This window comes from Micropterus dolomieu, linkage group LG06 (genome assembly GCF_021292245.1).
Source record: "Micropterus dolomieu isolate WLL.071019.BEF.003 ecotype Adirondacks linkage group LG06, ASM2129224v1, whole genome shotgun sequence".
Classification (NCBI taxonomy): domain Eukaryota; kingdom Metazoa; phylum Chordata; class Actinopteri; order Centrarchiformes; family Centrarchidae; genus Micropterus; species Micropterus dolomieu.
This window is the reverse complement of record NC_060155.1, coordinates 30,273,091-30,286,992: the sequence shown is the minus strand read 5'-3', so window position 1 is coordinate 30,286,992 and position 13,902 is coordinate 30,273,091. Positions and strand designations below refer to the sequence as shown.

Here is a 13,902-nt window from a genome sequence, read left to right as displayed (position 1 = left end):
AGTTGGTGGGTGGAGTTGATACCTGGTGTGAGATGCAACACACCTGAGCAGGCGGGGCTCAGGTGGTATAAAGGAGCCGGCTTGATTTGACTCCCTCTCTTCTCCTGGCCTGCCGACTGATTCTGTTTTGTTTGGTTCTTTGTGTTCTACACCCACACACTCCACTCACACATACACTGCATAAATACTGATCTGACAGATACCTACAATTGTATATTTTGCTTAATTTACTTATTAAAATATTTTTATTTTCAGATTGTGTGGTTTCCCGCTTTTGTCACTTGCTGTTGAGCCAGGTTGTGACAAAATGGGGGCTCGACCGTGATCCAAAACCATTTGGTAATGGTGAATCTTGCGTACTGTGACAAAAATGGGGTTTTGTCCATTTTCTTAGTCTGGTAAGTTTTCGAATGCAGAGTATAGTGGATAGTGATTTAGTCTCATGTATGAAGAAGGATGAACGAACATTTCTCCTTTGACATTCGTTCATAATATGTTGGTAGTGTTGCAGTGAATGCGGTTAGAGCAATTGTCTCGGGGCACATCCCTGGACTTGAGTGGGTCACTGTTTGTGCAGTTGCCTTTCTCGCTCTGGTGGTATTTAGAGCATAAGTACCCGCTGTAAGTAACTGCATGAAGACTAGGGTTGAGGTTAATAAGTTTCTGGATAGGTAGTTAGTGGGAAGGCTCTGATTTTAAATTTTTTGCACACTGGACTTTGTCTTATGGCCACTGTTGCTACCTTTGTTCGGTCTCCATCTGAGCTTTTGAATAGTTGTACAAAAGATGACCTTTTGAAGCTCATTGACTAATTTCCTCCTTTAACCATTTCTCAACATCATAATAAAGGAGTGTTGAGGTCTGCTTTAATGGAATAGTTCCTTGCCAGCTACGATGCAGAGTCGAGGTGATGGTGTCGTTGAGTCTGTGGTTTCCCCTATAGTAGCTTTAACCTTTGAGCAACAAAAGGAACTTATGCTGTTGCAAATGGAGAGGGATAAATTATGCATAGAAAAGGAACGGCTAAGGCATTCACTGGAAAGGGGAAAAAACTGTTCAGATAATGCGACTGCTAGAGCTGTTGGTCATGCCTCTAAATTTTCTTGGTCTGGTTGAGGAACTATAATGTTAATGGGGAAGGGTTTCATCTGGGTTAGCGTCTGCGACTTGGTGGGTTGGCCAGCTAGCTTTGGTAACATTAAGTGCTATAGCTCATGCTTTGCATGAGTTTCGTTGTTTCGTTGTTTCGTTGCGTTGTGCGTCTTGGGACGACTTGATTGGCTAGTGAGCCTTTGTTTGGAGGAAACTTTTATTACGCTAATTTGGTTTAGCACTCCAGTTGTGTGCGTTTGGGGTGTTGTCTAGCAGACAACACAGACTTGTTCATATGAGAAAGTGAATACCACGTCAAATCATAAAAACAAGTACTTATCGGTCTGTCTGCTGGTCTGACTGCGAGACACACCTTTACCTCCTGCCTCCTTGCTGCTGTCATATTTATTCACAGTATAGTACTAACAGTCTGCTGGTCAGGGGAATGAAGAGGTGATTCGTAGCTCATCAAGTCATTCCAAGTCAAAAGGTGTAAGTCCAAGTCTAGCCATGAGTCATCGGTGTTGAAGTCAAGTTGCCAGTCTGTTGCCACCTCTGGTAGTGACTGACATATATGTTCCTGGTAAGGAGGCGGGGCTAACCTTGCGGACGTAGTTGTGGTCGGGGTGGTACTTTGGGGGCATCAGCAGCAGGATGAGTCTCTCAGTGAGCTGGATCCCGTTCAGAGACATCACTCCCATGTAGAGGAAGATCCCAAACAGCACCGCCAGAGGGATCTGACGCAGAACCTCCCCGATCACGATGGACAGACCTGAGTGGGGGGGCAGAGACCAGATCAGAACACACAGAGAAGGTAGTCAAAGTAGCAGTAACGGCTGTAGTAGTACTCTACAGTGACAGTAGTCGTACCCACTAAAACCGCCACCAGGAAGCCCGTCACCCGCTGTTCCTTGACCTCCTGGATGCGGGGCTTGTCTCCAGGGGCCACCGCTTTGCTCATGACAGTGAGGGCGTTGGTGTGGGTTACGGAGCGAACCGTGGCAGCTGATAACCAGGGCAAACCAAACAGCGCCGAGACGCCACCCACCATCACGATGATGAGGAGGTCCAGGTGAAAACCGGTTCCCTTCACCAGCATCCTCTCCTTCTTACTGACAATCAGCCTGACGGACAGATGCAGGAAAAATGATGAAAAGTGATTCTTTCTTTTAGGTCAGAAAACAAAAGAACAAATACAAAGAAAGAGTTGTACGCTGTTATCTGGGACTCCATGAAGATGAGGATGAAGACGAGGATGGCTGGCAGGATGCTGGCGGCCATCATCCAAACAGGAAACTGCCCGTCTGACCCCAGAGGAGAAATCAGCCAACCACGCTTTTCCGGGCTGGACACTGAGAATCCGCTGGGCACGTTCAGTTTCTGTCAACCAATAGGAAGATGGAAATTTAAACGTCTGATTCTGACAGTGTGTTGCGTCCAGGGGAGGAGTTTCACCAGACGGCCCCTCTGTTCGGCCTTGATGTCCTCGTACGCCCTTCGGTCACAGGGCCTCTCTGCCACACTGTTACAGTACATGTATGTGATTGTAACAACTAGTGTGGTGCGACCAATAAAAATACATGTCTGAAAGCGCTTTCGTTCTGATAGCGAACATCCTGCCCGGCCAGCACTGTGCAAAAAAACATCTCAGAATGTGACTGATTAATGTTATTTACACCACAAAACTCAGCAAAGATGAGAAATAGGCTACTGTCAAATTGTTTATTACAACCAGTATGATTTTTTTTTTAAAGTTTTAGGGTACATGTGATTACAGTGAGTCTGTCTCACACATATATGAGTAGAGATGTCATGTAAAATAAGTCTTGTGGATTAAACCCAGTTTTTTTCCAGAGCTGATGATGGAAGGAGCTTCCTTCTACTCTTTGTTGAGTTGCACATGAGCATTAATGACCTTTAGAAAAGATGCTCAGCATAGTGACCCTGAAGACAATGTGACAAGAAAGGTAAATGTTTGAAAAACTATCAATAAATATCATTTTTAAATCAAGACATTTACCAAACACCTTGATAGTTAGTTTTTTTCTAATATGAATGACTAAATTGCTAAACTTATGAAACTCCAGGCCTGGTTGTGTCTTAGGACTTGAGGTGCACTGAGTGTTGAAACCTGTTCCCGTCTGACCTGGGTGTAGGTGTCCTCCACGCTGTAGTCCACCAGCACCATGATGAGGATTGCGATGGGAACCCCAAAGTCTCCAATGATCCTGCGAAGCTGAAACAAACAGAACTCGGCTCATTGATCAGGGAGTCAGTTCGAAACCATGGATGACCTTATATTTAGACCCAGAATGTCTGCTCATTGTGCCCTGGACAAAACAACCAGGGACGTGGGAGCTGAAGCTGTTGAAAAGAATGAACATTTTGTCATGTAAGTGTTGTTTATAACGGTTAAAATGGTGGATGAGGTGCTAGAAGTTCATGAACTGCAGCTGTACCTTTATCTTGTGCATCTGGCCAGTACCTGTGTCTGCACCTGTGCCTTTACCCGTACCTGGAGACACTCATAGCTGCATGTACTCGTACATGTACTCGTACATGTACTCGTATGTACTGACCCTGCCGGGAAAGAAGGAGCTGTTCTTGAACTTCCGCAGGTAGAAAGCGATGAAATATGTTCCCGCCATGAGCACGAACGACAGTAGGGCCGTGTTTGGTTCTCCGACAACCTTCCCAGGATCCTCGGCGGCTGCGGTGTAGTTGCACAGAGATGGAGAGACTGTGTTGTTTCCACGGTAACAGTTTTGGAGAGGATGCTCCTGAAAGATCTGGAAAACACCAACAAAGAGAGGAAAAACCTCAACGTGGCTCTGGGTGTCAATGAGAAGCCCGATGCACTGACTCCTTCCTGTCTTGTCACATTTATTGCACTCCCCTAAAAAACAATGACTCCTGGTTTGTAAAATACAGTAGAAACACAAATAGACCTTGCACTAAATACTCACAAGGTTCCTGCTTTAATATCATTTAAGTCAATTTTGGTTGGTCCAATGTCAAAATGAAGTCATGACTTAAAGCTGGAGTTCTGGGGTGTTTGTGTTCCATGTTTCCTGTTTTACTTTTCCTTGGTGTTGTGTGTTCACTCTTATGTGAATGACCTGTGTCTCATTACGTTCAGCCCTCCTGGTGTTTTCAGGTGGTCTGCTCCCCTCACTCGCTGAGAGTTCATTGCTTCTACTAATGTCTCTTCCGATGTCTCGTTAACCAGCATTATCCCTCGTGTTTTCCCGTGTTTTGTAGATTTATACTCCTTCGTGTCATTTGGTTTTGGACAGCCAAGTTTTCACCGTTACGTTTGAATGAACGCTTCTAAATCTACCTGCTCCACTTGTGCGTCTGCATCTGGGCCCCAAACCCTCCCGTGTCAGTGCTATGCCTCATAAGATAACCGGAGTGCAGGACTTTGACATCTAAATGAATGTCTGTTAAATTCAAGCCAGAAGCTCCACCGCAGGTTTAAGCAAAAATGCTAGATGAAGTTGTTATTTGTAAAAACATCACAGATGCTTAAGATCAAATTACACTTTCTTTTTTATGAATCAATCCATAAATTTGTCTTTCATAAGGCCCGGGATTTGCTTGTTGCTGACCTGCGACCTTTGACCTCACCTTGACCAGTTTGGCGAAGGTCTCGTAGATGAAAATGAGGGATATGAGGAAGGAGAAGATCTCCTGAGTGAAACGGGAGACGAAGCGAACCAGGATGCTTCCCTCGAAGGCCACCGTGAGGAGAACGATGAGCACCAGCCAGAACCCGATCCACACCCGGCCCGTCAGATACTCGATCCCATTGTCTTTACAAAACTACACACACACCAGGTAGAGTTCAGGGGACAGTTAACAAGTTAGCTGACAACATACTTTCCTTTGCAGCAGCATTCTGGACTACTTTAACCTGATCTTGGGATCCAGAACCAGGTGAAGAGGGAGTTAAAGTAGCGTAGACGGAGAAAACAGAAGCCTGAATGATCATCTCCGTCTTAGCTTAGAGTTTGAATTGAAACACTTAATATGCTGCTCAGAACAAGGTGCGCTTACTGTGTGTTTCCAAAGCTTTTTCTGTCTCAATACATATTCCAATAACTCAGCTCAGGGTATCTTCTGATACCGAGTACCAATTGGATACCAGGGGTGTCTTCTCCCAAACTGAATCCCTTTGGGAACCTCGCTACTAACCGATGTCACCATGTGAAACGTGTTGGGTTATTTTTAATGAAAGGCAGCATAAAGTCTGGCACTAAAACCGCAGTCTGACTTTAGAATGACATTCACATCCGAAAGCAGAAACCATGATTGAACAGAGACAGGAGTTACCATCTGCACCCTATATACGACCATCTGCTACCACGTGACCTAAAGTCCATTCTTAGCTCACGTTCTTACAAGGAAGTCCATAAGATGTGGTTGAAACCTTCGGAAACACAGAGTGAGTGGACCTTGGTTTTCTGAGTGCTGAGCGAACCTTCAAATATGTATTATACAAACAAAGGAAGCCCCAGGAGAGAACCCTGGGCCACACCACAGTTACAGAGAGGGTGCTGTTGAGAGAACACAGAAAGCATTTCTCTGGTGTGTTCTGTGGACTGTCCAGGTGTGTAGATTTTCTGTCAGGTGAGCTCACAGTGTAGAAGGCCTCTTCAAACACCAGCAGCGGTCCAGAGAAGCCGATCACCAGCAGAGGCTGAGCACCTAGAACGCTGAACACTATGCCCTGCATCGCGGTGGCAACTATCAGCTCCGACACACCAATCAGACCCTCGGTTTTCTCACCTGTATCACAGGACAGAGAACAACGCTTAACAGGTGAATTATCTTTTGAAAACAAAAGTTTACCTAATGATGTTAAAAGATGAGCACCCAGGCGGCCTTTGCTTTAATCAAGTTCAAAGCGGTTTGTAAATCGTTCAACCAAACCTCATCAGGCAGTTCAGTTTCTCCAATAATAAAGGATCATCTATTCTAATCTCTGTCAATGTGACCCACCCAGAAGTCCACCAAAGGTGATGGCAGGCGACAACGCAGCAAAGTAGATGAAGATGACGGCGGCCATGCACTGAGGGTTCAGAGCATCTCGGAGGTCGCTGAGGTATTGAGGGTAGCGTCGCGTCACATCTTTGATCAGACCTCCGAAAAGATGGCCCGAACGTCTCAGGGGCTCATCGCCAGGTTTGGAGGGAACGAGGGCATCTGGAAGATAACATGAAGCTCAGAACATCAACATCAACAAAACCTTTTGCTGATGACATGCTGCTTTACCTTAGAGGACTGGGACCTCCACAGAGATACTGCCAGAAGCCCCTCTTTACGCTGATGATACACAGAGCAACTTTTAGAGCAATGTTGCCATCAATGTTAATGATTAAAGATTACTACCGTAATCCCCTTCCCCTATCACTACTCCACCCGCCCCGCCTCGCCACTATCTGTTCAAAACATAGTCGGACTTGCCACCAACAAGATTGCCCAGCAACATCGCTCAAAAAGTTGCCCCGTGTATCATCAGCTTTATGCTTTATTTGACTTTATTTTACAAGATTCAGTGAAATGCATCAAGACTAAGCTCAACTTTCCCAGACAGCATGTCCCCTCAGAGGCAGTGACTGGGATGTTGGATGACATAATTACCTGAGAGCACTGAAACTGATAAAAATAATTGAAAACAAGGAAACACACAGGGTATTTCTGTTTGCATGACCTCATCTCCTTTCATTTCCTGTCAGCCTGTCACTGTCTCCTTCCTGTTAAAGGCTAAAACACACACTTTAAAAAGCTCTTCCTGTGATAACCGACCTTCATCCTGTGGAACGCTGGTCTGTTTCTCCTGCAGTTTGCCGCTTTGCTCCTCCTCCCTCTTTCGGAGCATCTCTCGTTGGAAGCGAGCGACCGAGTGGAGCAGCTCATCGCCGCCGACTTCCGATGGAGGGAGGACGACGCTACAGTCCAAAAAACGGTTGATGGCTGTCAGCAAGTCCTGGCGGTCATCAGCCTGGTACGCCGCCTCGTGGAAGTGCTGACAGAGCAGAATTCATTATTCAGCTTGAACCACTTTACGCAGGTTCAGGGTACTGATTTGTAATTTGGCGCCATCCCGAGGTCATATCAAAAAAAGTGGCAGACAGCGTTACCTGTGCAGGGACTCACCTTGTCTGACATGAGCGTGGAGATGGAGCGCCCGATCTGGTGGTAGTCAATGTTGGCAGTGGGCGGGCCCAGCAGGAGGAAGAGGAACCTCACAGGGACAGGAACCTCCAGGACAGACTCCAGCAGGACCGCCTCCTGCAGCCGCACAAACGCCATGCAGGGCTGGTCCAGGAAGCCCACACTGCCTGCAGACACAGCAGAGGGATGCACTAAACCCTCTGAACGCGCTGCTCTACAGGTCGACACCTGAATGTGATGCTTGTGTGATGCGTACCCACGAGGACGACGGTGGCCTCGGCTCTCTCCGGGATCTTCTCCATCAGCTTCGTTTCATGTTTGGATCTGGAGTGGCAGAGGGGCGGGGCTTCTTTCTGAACACACACACACACACACACATCAGGTTAATGAGTAAAATAAAGTCCTAACCAGCTGATAGTCACTCGCTGGCCTGTCTCACCACTGCTACCCCGATCACATCCAGCTATTCTTCTCCTTCACTGTATCTGACATTTACGTGTTGTTTCAGTGCTAGCTGGACATGTGGACATCTGGGGATCGAACCCTGTGATCACCCGCTGTACCCGCTGAGCCAAATCATGAATCCAAAGGAACGTAATGTGATCTGTCACTAACTCATCTGCACCTTTGATACCTTGTTCTTCTCTCCGTCAGCCTCTCTGTGATTGGTCGGATTGATGGAGGGCTCCGATTGGCCGTTGTGTCTGTCCATCAGGGCGGCCATGTTGGCTGCAGAGATGTTCTTGCTGAACATGCTGTGATCTTTCTCATCACTGGGGTGGCTGATGAAACAAACAAACAAAACTAAACGATGAACCATTGGCTGAAAATAACTGAGACACGGACGGAAAGATAAACGACAGATGTGTTTCGGACACGGACCTGTGTCTGAGCAGCAGGGCTTTGAGGACGTTGGCTCGGTCTTCAGCTCTGATCTGATCTGAGATCACCATCTGCTCCACCACCTGCTGAGCGATCCCCGGCAGAGTCCTCTGTCTCAGGTCCAGCAGAACCGCCCCTGAAAACAAAACCAAAACGAAGCCCGGGGCTTTTCAGGGAGCTGAAACTGAGCAGGGCGTCAACAGAAGAAAAACAACACGAACATTAGAGCAAGTAAACCTGTAGAGGACCATGTGCGGCCTGTTTATTTTGTACATTTTAAGGGATTATTTAAATTCATGCAAAACAAACCTCATTAAAATCTAAATATATTCTAGTTCATAAATGTTTCCATTAATGTGTCCGGATCTGTTAAACCTGAATGAAAACCTTAAACTTCATCTCACAGTCATGTGGAAATTAATGGGGAAGTCGTGAAGCCCTTAACTCGTGTGTTCAGAAGGGCTTTTCAAATTAAAAGACAAAAGAAGGATGTGTGTTTTAGGAGACGTTTGCTGTGTTTTCAGGGGATTTAAAGAGGCCATGTTCAGGGTGAGAAGAGGAGCTGCAGCAGAAAGAAAACCAGTTCTGAATGTGACCTCTTTAAAACACGGTGTCTGTCCCCTGGGGGGCAGCAGAGAGCCTCCTCACCGTGGGAGATGGTTTTTCGGAGCTCCAGCAGGGAGCGGAAGGACAGGGAGGGGACGTGAGGTCTCCCCCAGCGCTCCGTCTCCTCCTCCACCTCCTCCTCAAACTTGATCCATCGAGCCGTCTCCCTCCACTGCAGCTCCTGGTTTCTGTCGATCACCAGCTCGTTCAGCTCCACGAACACCTGGACACGCAGGAAAACCCGTCTTTGTCACTTCTGAGGACGCTACATTCATTTCCTCTGCATTTACTCCAACCTTTAGCACCACCCCTACATTTCTACCCCCAGCCCAAACCTTCATTTATCCTTCAACCAGCTCTTTCCCATAAAACGTAACGCTTCACCATGTGGGAACCCGTTTAGTGTCCCGTTAACATCAGTCGCTTCACACAGCGTGAACACTGCAGACCTACCTGTACCACAACGCATCTAACCACGACCCCGACATTCACCTGATCCAAGCCAACTCTTCACCCGACACTGTTATACTTTATGTCCTCACATTTCAGCACATTCTCATTCCGCTTCGCCACGTCTCTCGGCGCCTGGTACCAACGCACGTCGCGTCACAGCTCAGCGCACTGGGGGAAACCGTTTTCTGGTTCTCTAACCAGAAAAGTCAGCTGAGGAGGTGGACGGGTGGGACAAAAATCTGACTTTCCCCCAAGAGTTCGTTTCCTGTGTGAAACAAAAAGTCAATGTTGATTCCTTTTAGTGATGTCACATAAGTAACGTTAATTAATTTACATAATTTAAGTCCCGTGAGTAACGTAGTTATTTTAACCCAAACCAGGATCTTTTCCAAAATCTAACCAAACTGCGACTGTTTCACAACATTAACTGCGTGTTTTATTTTGAAAGTCCAAGCTGACGTTGCATATTTATTCTTGCTAAGTGGACCGTGGAGCCCTACACGTGCTAAGTGGCGCCCTGGGATGAGAACAGAATAACGACTGAGAGTATCGATAAAAGTACCAACAAGATTAATAAAAGAACACAAATGAGTTGGTTCCACACGATGAATAACGAACACGTTCTCACTCCCGACTCGTCACATATGGACACTCGGTCACGGCCCTTTGGCGTCGCTTTTTCACATCCTGGGTCCCCTTTAGCGTCATTTTTAGACGTTTAAGGCTCTGCGGTCAAGTTAGCAACGCTTAGCAATAACAACAAATATGCAAAGTATGCAAAAAGTTCATCAAAGTTGTGAAACGTTGCAGTTTGGTTCGGTTTAGACACAAAAACTACCTGATCCTGGTTTGGATTAAAATAACTACGTACGTCAGTTAACACCTAAGTTAACTTACGTCACTTGCGTAACTTACGCAATTTAGATAACTCACGTAACTAAAATCTTTAATGTTGACTTTTTGTTTCACACGAACCCCGCTCTCCTGGTCCAAAGTCCGGGTTCTGGCCCTCCATCCACCTCCTTACTCTTTTCTATTAAATATCATATACCTGCCTTCACAAACTGACGCTACAGGGCTTCCCCCCCACTGCGCTTAACTGTGACTCTACCGGGCTCCCCAGTGCGTTACAAACTGACGCCGATGGCTCTTGACCACGCGTCCATATGTGACGAGTCGGGGAGGGAGGACGGGCAAACAGGGAAACGGGAAAACAAACCTACAGATGGGTCCTTTAAAGTCATGTGACAGGTTCCTCAAACATGTCTGGAGACCAGAGAGTCTAACGTGGACCAGTTCCTGCAGGTAAAAGTCATTATTCTCACAAGAGCTCCAACAAAACGACTGACCGGAGCTTTCAGCCACATCTTGTGGCCTTGATCAGAGGACGGCAGGAGGACAACTGAGCCAGCATCCGCTGATCAAGGCCGGGGATGTAGGTGGACCTCGTGATGAAATGTGTTAAACTTCTGTTTTCTGAGATCAACGATAAACCTTCACGCGCCGACATAAACTAAAGAAGATCAGGACGAATCACGATGCTGGACTAAGGAGGACCAAACCAGGTGAACCGGGCTGAACTGGACTAACTCAACGAGACCAGGAGAAGCTGTCTCCAGATCTGGTGAAAATAGATTCCAGGTTTAACTCAGGATGAACAGAGAAATCTGGCTGAACCAGGACCAGCCAGACTAAACCAAGAGAACTCAGCTGTACCTTTCTTTGTCGACTCTTCAGGTCCAAACCCACCATCCTGAAGACCTCATCCAACTGAAGCGAGGGACAGACTAACCTCTGAGTTTACCTTCCTCTCACCTGTCTCACTCTCTCTCTCATTACTCTCAGAGTCCAGTTCACAATCCCACCAGGATTAAGCTGTTCAGACTCCCGGCTCGTCTTTCAGCCCCCCGTCAGACTCATTTCAGACAGTCCTATTGTTACAGCAAAGACTCACATCCTGTTCACACCAGCCCTGAACCTGCAGCAGAGGAACCGGTTCACCTGAACTCTGTCAAGACTGTCAGATTCATTCAACACCTAAAGGACAGAGATCCCTCTGTTCAGAAGTGCCGCTGAGCTTCTGCTGTTTTCACACGCTGCGCTGTCTCCGTTTAAAGAGGCTGCTTTAATGAACTCTGTAAACTCTGAGACGAACACGAAGAGTAACAAGTGAAAGGTGGTGTGTGAACAGCTGGAGTGAGCGTGATGCGTGCGCCGTGGCGTCAGACCTCGTGAGGCGTTCGGTCGGGGCGAAGGTGTTGGAAGTGTGACGCTGTTCGGCTGCCGGTCTGATCTTTGGTGACGTGGACGATCGGCCCTCTGGAGCTCCGCTTCACCAGGTGACGCCGCACGGCCGGAACGTCGTCCAATCGGTGACCTGAGGGGGCGGGGCAGGGTGAGAGCACAGAGGTCAGAGGTTAAAACCTGCTTTAGTTCTTTCCTGCTGTCTTTTGTTTGCTTCCTATGGGAACTTTCTGCAGCCTAACAGGGTTTCAGGCTCGACTGGACTTCGGTGGAGAGTCAGTAAGACGAGACCAATCGTCCAATCAGCTCTCACAAACACAGGTGCGTTCACACGCTGCAGTAATCAGCAGGAGAGTCTCAGCTTTCTGTAAAAATTAGATTTTCTCCTAAATGTGTTCACATTTCTTGTTTTCCTGGAAACAGCCAATCACATTCCAGCAGTGAGAGTCAGCTGAGCGGCGCCCTCTACCTGCCGTCAGTGTGATCTGGTGGCGAATGAATAAACCACAGCAGAGGGTCACGAGTGAAGATGGAAGAAAAGTCTGGTTTATTCTTTTGTCTAAACGTTAATAAAAGAGCTTGAGTCGCTGTTTAACGTGTGTGTCGATACTGACGTCTTGGGTCCTGGTGGACATGAGAGCAGGAAGTCAAACCCACACGACCTCCGCTCTTCTTCAGGGGTTTGAGACGACAGTGAAAGGCCGCAGCTTCCTGCTGCGTCTCGTGTCGTCACACCTGCTGCGCGGTGAGTTCCGCTCTGAGACTGCAGGGACGCCGCATCTCCCAGAAACACACGTCACATGACGCCGCTGTAAACTCAGTCACTGAACACGTCAGACTCTCACGGCGAACAGCTGCAGAATCTCACACAGCCCTCGTGTCTTCTGGAGGTGGGGTTACCTGGCCAGGTGTCAGATGGGTCTGACAGAGGACGCAGCTCTTCTGTGTCAGGTTTCATGAGGGAGCCCTGCTGGTTCTCATTTTTCTTTCTTTATTCTTTTTCTCCGCTAAAAGTGTTTGGGCAGCAAAAACTGCTGCACAAAAACTCACCAAAATTGGCAGGTGAGTTGCAAATTCCACCTACAGCTCAGGCAAAAAGCACGGCCCTCACAGACCTTCTGGCGGCGCTGTAACAACTTCACGTTTTGGCAATTCTCTTGAAAACGGCTTCTTTTAGAGTCGAACTTCTTTCATTATTTTAATCTCTGGATTCATCTGCATCTTTGCTCTTCTGCTCTAAAAATGTCAAATTATCTGACTTTTTATCTCTTTTCTCTAAAACCTATTTTTGCGAACTCGTCCCAGACGGTTTCGCCAATCGACCTGATACTTTGGCGGGATCATCTACGGACGTCGCTGATCAAAAGTTATCAAAAGAATGCCCGTAAATCAAAACTGGCTTAAGCTTTTGTCACCAAACTTGACGCGTCCGCTCAGATGCTCGGCCCGAGCTTCGCTGAGCAGTCCAGGGATATTCTTCCACTAGGGGGCGCTACACTAGCATAAAGTTTATACCTCATAATTTGCTGCATGGATTCGTAAAAATTCCGGTTTGATGTATAAAATTGGGTAATGACTGCTCAAAGTGGGCGTGGCTTATTACAAGAAATGTAAATTTCTAGACATTTCTAATTTCGATCTAAGAAAATCATCCGTACGTCCTCGAGAGCTGAAATATTTTCAGCTCATCCACTGATGTGTGACCAACGTTTGCTTCACTGCAACCTGTGGTGGTTAACTCCGAAGTCAGTCACTCTGTATTTTTCAGAATACGCTAAATCAATTAACATCTATATCTCCACAAGTCTTTCTTCAAACGCTACCAAATTCGAGTCGTTCTCCAGATGGCCGATATCAAGTGTTTGAAAGGGTTCTCAGATCGGTCACACGGTGAGTCTGCAGTGATTCTCAGTATCTTGCTGTACAGGATGCACAACATTTTCTTTTTAACTCAGTTTTGGATCAAATGCCACCAAAATAATTCACAACAAACCCAAAACCAGCAGAATGACGTGTGATTTTTGTCATAATTTTCTCACCTACATCTTGACAGTTGTAGGCGTTTTAAGTTTAAACTGACAAAACTATGTGACATCACCACCTCAACCTGTGAGAAGGTGTGTGGGAACATCAGCAGCTCTGCAGATCTGCAGGTCCAGGGTTCAAACCCCCAGGTGGGCGAGGCAGACTCGCTGACAGGAGGGTTGTTCAGATCATAGTGAGTCTCAGGTCTCTATTTTATTTGGATTCTGTGACACTTTCTTCTTAATTTTCTCTCCCCTTTTCACTCCCCTGCGTGTGACCGGCAGCTTTAGTTACTACTTACCTGTCAGATTTTTTCTTCTGTTCACTCACTTTGTATTTCGTTAATTAATAAAAAGAATCTCAGCTTTCTTACTTTACAGCATTTTTTCCACACCGGCCTGAAACCCCTGGACAGTTCTT

The 13,902-nt window shown here is 46.9% G+C and overlaps 1 protein-coding gene across 2 annotated transcripts in view; it reads right to left on the bottom strand.

Moving 5' to 3' along the window:
• Positions 1-13,902, bottom strand: part of slc4a2a (solute carrier family 4 member 2a) — a 39,800-nt gene that overhangs the window by 3,674 nt on the left and 22,224 nt on the right. For both annotated transcript variants that reach the window (XM_046051178.1, XM_046051179.1), the window contains exons 6-20: positions 11,442-11,590; positions 8,803-8,983; positions 8,155-8,290; positions 7,907-8,054; positions 7,529-7,625; positions 7,255-7,439; positions 6,904-7,123; positions 6,097-6,300; positions 5,735-5,883; positions 4,723-4,917; positions 3,672-3,881; positions 3,239-3,328; positions 2,306-2,472; positions 1,963-2,216; positions 1,695-1,864 (exon numbers count right to left, since the gene is read on the bottom strand). In XM_046051178.1, the coding sequence (XP_045907134.1) occupies positions 1,695-1,864; positions 1,963-2,216; positions 2,306-2,472; positions 3,239-3,328; positions 3,672-3,881; positions 4,723-4,917; positions 5,735-5,883; positions 6,097-6,300; positions 6,904-7,123; positions 7,255-7,439; positions 7,529-7,625; positions 7,907-8,054; positions 8,155-8,290; positions 8,803-8,983; positions 11,442-11,590 (2,555 nt within the window). The remainder of the gene's footprint in view (positions 1-1,694; positions 1,865-1,962; positions 2,217-2,305; positions 2,473-3,238; positions 3,329-3,671; positions 3,882-4,722; positions 4,918-5,734; positions 5,884-6,096; positions 6,301-6,903; positions 7,124-7,254; positions 7,440-7,528; positions 7,626-7,906; positions 8,055-8,154; positions 8,291-8,802; positions 8,984-11,441; positions 11,591-13,902) is intronic.